This window comes from Halyomorpha halys, unplaced genomic scaffold (genome assembly GCF_000696795.3).
Source record: "Halyomorpha halys isolate HHAL.00 unplaced genomic scaffold, Hhal_1.1 Scaffold375.1, whole genome shotgun sequence".
Classification (NCBI taxonomy): domain Eukaryota; kingdom Metazoa; phylum Arthropoda; class Insecta; order Hemiptera; family Pentatomidae; genus Halyomorpha; species Halyomorpha halys.
This window is the reverse complement of record NW_027105275.1, coordinates 541,331-547,827: the sequence shown is the minus strand read 5'-3', so window position 1 is coordinate 547,827 and position 6,497 is coordinate 541,331. Positions and strand designations below refer to the sequence as shown.

Genomic DNA, 6,497 nt, shown 5'->3' with positions numbered 1-6,497 from the left:
ACGCTGTTTAAAATTAGTCAGTAATCTCTACGAATATACTTTAAAACTTAAATGATATTCTAAAGCAAGTGCACTATAAATTTGGTACTGAAGAACGCAACTCTATTAATCCAAAGCAATGATTTGTAAACTTGTAATTTAAAAATCTGTTGCATCCAACCACATCCTTAATCCCAACATTCATTATCATTAATCACCCAAAATTGGTAAATCATAATAATTTCAAAATTTTAACCCACAAAGTAATGATGATAAAGGGAAAGTATTATTTCTCTATCACTGCTTTAATTCATTCTAGATTTTATAAGGTAGAATTAAATTATTTTCAATTTCCAATGTATTATTTCGGAAAATAATTACGGGAATGGAATTTTTTTTTTTTTTGGTTTTTGGATTAAACTTTTTCGTATTTTTATTTTTTAATCTGGTACCTATTTATTAATTATACGGTTTATATTTCACGACATAATTTTCTATACGCATTTTATTATATATAATTTTTTTTTATCACGACTTTCGAAATTGTTAACAGTTAATAGATAAATAAAAAAAAAAAAAAGAGAGAAAAAAATTTAGCAGTATTTTAATATTTGAAAGTAGTGTTCTAATTTTTAAATGATTTAACTTATTTAAGCATGTAAATTAATTCTAATATTTATGTTTTATTAAAAATAAACTACGGATCATCCCTAAAGAATAAAAATAAATAAATTCAAACTAAAAAAAATCTTTGAATTCATTATTGTATTTGAAATTGTGGTTTCAAATAATATTGACATTTAAAGCTTGTAGAATTATTTGTTGATAATTTTTAATCAGATTTTATGAAATGGACTATTGATCTTTTTCTAATTTATGGATTTTTTAACTATAATTTCATATATTACTGAATTAGCAAATATGCTACAGATTACATAACGATAAAAAATATGAAAAATAACGTATCTACTCTCACTCGATCATATTTATATGCGTTCAAAATTAGCAATAAAGAGATTTATTTTTTATTTTATTAATTTTTTATTTTTATTTAGTTGAATTATTATTCAGAATAAAATATCAAACCATTTTCTATCAAGTCCTATAAGTGATAGGTGTGGTACAAATGCCAAAAGTGAGAGTGTTGTGGTTGCGCTTGGGCGAATGTTTGTGGATTAAGGAGAGTTATAAATGGCTCAAGTTAAGAGTATATTTTGGTATCAGTTTATCAACTGTTTTGAGACTGCTCTTAGTGCAAAATCAGACTAAAAATGATTTTAAAATTGGATAATAACAAAATTCAAAACATTAAAATCATCTTAAATAAACGTGATGTTTCTTTTTGAATATGTATTCAACTGTTAAATCAATTTATGTCATGATCCTTATGTTATATACAATATCCTTATGCTATATGATTATGTTAAGGAAGTAGCATATTATGTATTAGTGGAATATTCTCGGAAGGACAAAGGAAATTTAAAAAAATTAATTTCCTACATAAAATTATATCAAAAATTTTATTTTTAACCATTTCCAGGACAATATTTTATCGATAATGATGATAAATTATTATGTTGATTGTTTTTTAATACCAAAACGAAAATAGAAATAGTTTATATTATTTGTTTTTAGTTTATTTATATTTTTATCAAGTTTTGGTAATTTGAAGGATAATAACTATACCCAATTCCTTTAATCCAATAAAGTGTATTGGTCTTTATAAGCTTTCTTGCTTAAGCTTTTGTCTTTATTTGAACCGACTGAAAATTGAAGTTGTATTTAATTCAAGATTATAATTATTATATTATGTTCTTGTATCACTTAGCTTAATATGTCACCATTTATTATTTACGAAAATATTATAACACCGTGTGTAAACATTTCGTTCTCTATTTGCTGCCAATTCAGTTTGGAAGTTCGGTAAACTTTAAAATATGAATGCTAGAGATCGGTTTTTAAGATCAAAAAGGATCTACTTTCGAGAAAATATACAAACAGACATTTTGGATATTTACATCGTCTGAGTCCTGTTTATGCTCGACAAAATTTATTTTGATTTTATTTCGGTCACAACCGTATCGATGTCCTGACATTTTTCTTTCAGTTCAAAGCAGTTTCTAATATTAGTGCCGAATTACTATAAGTTCATAATTATTTTTTATGTAAATGTTCGATTATTTAAAATTATATAAATTTGAATTCTGAATATAAATCGAAATTTTAGTTTCTAAGTTTCTGTTACCAAAATTTTCTATGTATCTACACCAAAGTGATATTTACATAAACGTCCACAGAGAAAATATATTGACTGATATTAGATATAAATTTGAATATGTAAGTATGAACTATCATAGAGTGTTAATTGCAATTAGCAAATTTGTTAATAATTTATAGAACATTTAATATTATAGAAAATTAATATGATTTATAAGCTTTTTTACAACTGGCGTTTTAAGGTGGAGCAACACATAGGAGAAAATTTTATAACAATAATTAATAAACTAATATTAATAATATAATTAATTAATTTATAATTATTTATTTACTTGTAGTTATTGTAACGATTTTTTTTTTTTTTTATGTAACTTTGTATATTATTCTTTAAAATTAATTAATGTTTTCATTTTCTCATATCTATTTTTATTTTTAATTTAATAATCTTATTAGTACATTAATAGGTAGTTAATCTTTCATTTTATAGATATAAAATATGTTCGATCGATTATTACCGATTGAAATTATCATTACGGATTGTATATTTCAAGTGTTAAAGAAAGCTTATATACCCGTTTGAAAATAACCAGTTAATTATACGAAAACAATCGCATCTTTCTAACTAATATCTTCAAAAGGAACTTCGGTAAATGTATATTTAGTGGTTCTAAATATAGAAGCAACTCCACGCTTCAATGACTCCCGGACTAATGACTCTTTTTGTACTGTATTTTAGTGCCAAGAGATTGTTTTATGTCTTGTTTTTCTTTTTTGTATATTATTTTTTAAAGGTATACCAGCGAAAGACGAATATTTTTATATCCGAACTCATATTTATGTTATTATTTTTTTAAATGTGTTATGCATTAAAATAATTTAATATAAAGTTGTAAGATGATATTAAAAATTAATTATAATGAAAACTTTAGTTAGGTATATATCATATACAATTAAAAAAAAAAAATTATCGGTGAAAATATATCATTACATAACAAATAATTGTAATGCGGTGTTGTTTTAATTACAGATAACATCAATTCATCTGTTGAAAATTAAATGTATAAAATCATATTAATCCTTTATATATATAATTTTACTGATGTTCTTTTTATAAAATTATAATAATGCTTATAATTAAGAAACTGGATGGAATAGTGATTTTAAAATATTTTACAGCTGATTTGGAGCTATCATAAAAATCTACACATCTACAAAAACACACTCACTCACTCACACTCAAAAATATACAATTTTAAATAAATTAATCATGCTTGTTGTAAATATGGTAAACTAAATTTTAAAATTTCTCAATAAGCACGTGTTATTTATTCCTTAGTAAAAGTGATTCTTCAGTAAATAGTTTATTACAATTATAAAATATTATTGAATCTCCTTACTGCGTGTACGACTCTGGATTGCCTTGGATAAATTTTATTTACAACAGACTATCATGAAAATTGCACATTTTCCAATAACTCATTTTTGATTAATCCTCCGGATCAGAAAAACTGACATAAGATTCCAGAGAACCTTTTTATCGTAATGCCGACAGTGCCGTCTTTGACCTTTCTTGGCTGCCTTTTTAGTCAAAAAAGTAATTCAGTATTGTTTATACATAGTAACATGATCATTGCCAGATGATTCTCTATTCACAACACACATAATATTGAATGTCATTTAATACTCTGTATGATCATTCAAATGTTTGTTAATGACATGATTAATATTATCTTTAAATATTAGTTATACTATACAAATTATTATAACTATTATATGATTGCTAAGTTATCAGAATTATTTTAAATGTTCTTTCAAAATCATCATAAGCTTCAAATTTATTGTAGAGAGATAGAACATTACTCAAAATTATGTATTCCTTTATTATATTTAAGTTAGCTAAGTAGATAATAACAAGTAGATTGAACCTGCTAAGTTACTGGCCTTATTGATTATTTCAAAGCTGATATGTTTCATGGAAGAATATTTAAGTCAAATATTTCTATTAAGTCTCAAATACTTTTTATGTCGGATTATAAACAATTATAATCAATTTCCTACTCGACACAACAAAAAATTTATCAATTTTATAATAAAAATACAGCCTATATCCCAGTCAATGTCTTCTTATAGACTGCAATTATTTTTTTTAAATTACTGAATATATTTATATATATCCCCAAATGTGATATTATCACCTCGAGGTAAGGTGTAAGAAAGCTAGGGGAAATTTCATGAAAAACCAAAGTGCAAAACCTAGAGAAACAACTAATTTGTTTTTGTAAGCAAAAAAGCAATGGTAAGAATTTTCGCAATGATGATAGAGATACAAGAAAGCCTAATCATTCCATTTATATACAAATCCAGAGGAGATATATCAATATTTGTACTCATCGTGCTCCGACATACATATCTCAACTAAAGGTAAGTCCAAGTCATTTTTACATGAAGCCACCGTTATATACAGGCACAGACAAACAATAGAATACAACTGACAATTATTTGATCTAGCAATAAATATTAAAACCAATAAATTTGCTTCATCTACGAAATAAAAATAGTAAATTGTTACGGCCGCGGCAACGAGCCCGGGCATACCAGAGTCGGTCACCAAAAATTTACATGGTACGATATGTCTCGGACTAAACAAAAACAATAATAAATAATAATATTGACAGTATTTACATTAGGCTACTTCACTTCTAAATGTAACTGGGTAGTTGAGAAAGGTTCCCATAGCGACCAGTCGGCGGTAAGAACAGGAGGCTCACCTTGCCCAAGCTGTAGTGTGGAGAGGAGTGAAGGCGCTGCGTGGCTCTGGGTCCGGGTTTCCGATCAACGACTCGATGGAGAAGGAAGGCCGCGGTCGAGGAGGGCATGGCAAGAGGATCCTGGCCAGCGGACCTGGAGGCAGGAGTGCTGGAGGTGGCATGGGTGCCAGGTACGGGTAGTGGTACGGTGGCACCACCTCAGGAGCAGCTCTCTTGTACCGCTTTCTCCGCCGCAAAAAGGAGCCGTTGTCAAACATGTCCTCAGCCATCGGATCCAATGTCCAGTAGTTGCCCTTCCCGGGGTTTCCTGGCTCTCTTGGGATCTTGATGAAACAGTCGTTGAGGGAGAGGTTGTGCCTGATCGAGTTCTGCCATGCAGGAAACTTTTCCCGGTAGTAAGGGAAACGTGTCATTATGAACTCGCAGATTCCGCTGAGAGTCAACTTCTTGTGCGGAGACTGTAGAATGGCCATAGTGATAAGGGCGATGTAAGAATAAGGCGGCTTGACAAGGCTCGGCTTCTTGCCCTCAACTTCCTCTTCTTCGGCAGGGCGCTGTTCCCTTAGGTCCAGCGGCGACTCCGTCAAGTCCATCCCGTCAGTTGAAGCATCAGACTGAACCGGTGCCCCGAGCTAGGGGCGGTACTGTGGGCGGGGTCTACTTTCATTGGTCCCCCACCACCACGGCTTATCCCCACCCCAACGTAATTATTAGTTTAGAAATGAGTCACTCCTCAGATGTACAATCTAACCTTTATTTATATTACGTTTCTACTTCCGCTCACTAGCTTTTTTCCTATACACTGCCTTTGTTTCTCCGAAAGAAAATCTCACTGGTAAAAACAATATGAGGAAAACTCATATGTTATTCATAACTTTTTTTAATAACAAAAATGTTTAATCAATTACACTGTATTAATCTAAATCAATGTTTTGTTTTTTTTAGTTTGAAATTTTATCTTCTCGGTCTATTTAAAAAAAAATTAATGCATTGGGTTTACACTGTTAATTCATAATTATAATTATTAATTGTTATATTTACATTAAAATTACCTGTGCTATTTTACTGTTTTCGTTGAACGGGAAATATATTGTATACTTTATTTCTAAATAATAATAGTATTGTCGAATCATGTTTCTGCAACCCAATGAGCAATTGAGAATGCTCTGTACTATTGTAGACTGAAATCATAATTAGATATTATAAACCCAATATGAATAAAAAAAAAAAGAATAAATTAAAAATGTGGTTCATGTACTTTCACTAATTCCATTTAAAAAAATTTGTTTAAATGATACTAAATCCTGGTTATATTTGTTACCATCTTATATACACATCGATTTATGGTATATTTACAATTAATACTATTTTTAAAATGTCAGTATTTTTCAAGGCTTTTTGAAAAAAAATTATTTCTTCGTGACAACTATCAAACACACACTAAAATAGTTCAAACTCATGAACGTCATCATCAAATCAGAGAATATATATTTATCGAACTACATTAATTTTATCTAAATTTGCTAAAAAAAA

At 28.6% G+C, this 6,497-nt stretch overlaps 1 protein-coding gene across 1 annotated transcript; it reads right to left on the bottom strand.

Annotated features, from left to right (window-relative positions):
- Positions 1-3,929: 3,929 nt before the first annotated feature.
- LOC106681934 (forkhead box protein D3) lies at positions 3,930-5,651 on the bottom strand. Its single transcript, XM_014422530.2, has one exon. The coding sequence runs from the start codon at positions 5,555-5,557 to the stop codon at positions 4,961-4,963; it is 597 nt and encodes a 198-aa protein (XP_014278016.1). The 5' UTR covers positions 5,558-5,651; the 3' UTR covers positions 3,930-4,960.
- Between the last annotated feature and the right edge of the window lie 846 nt (positions 5,652-6,497).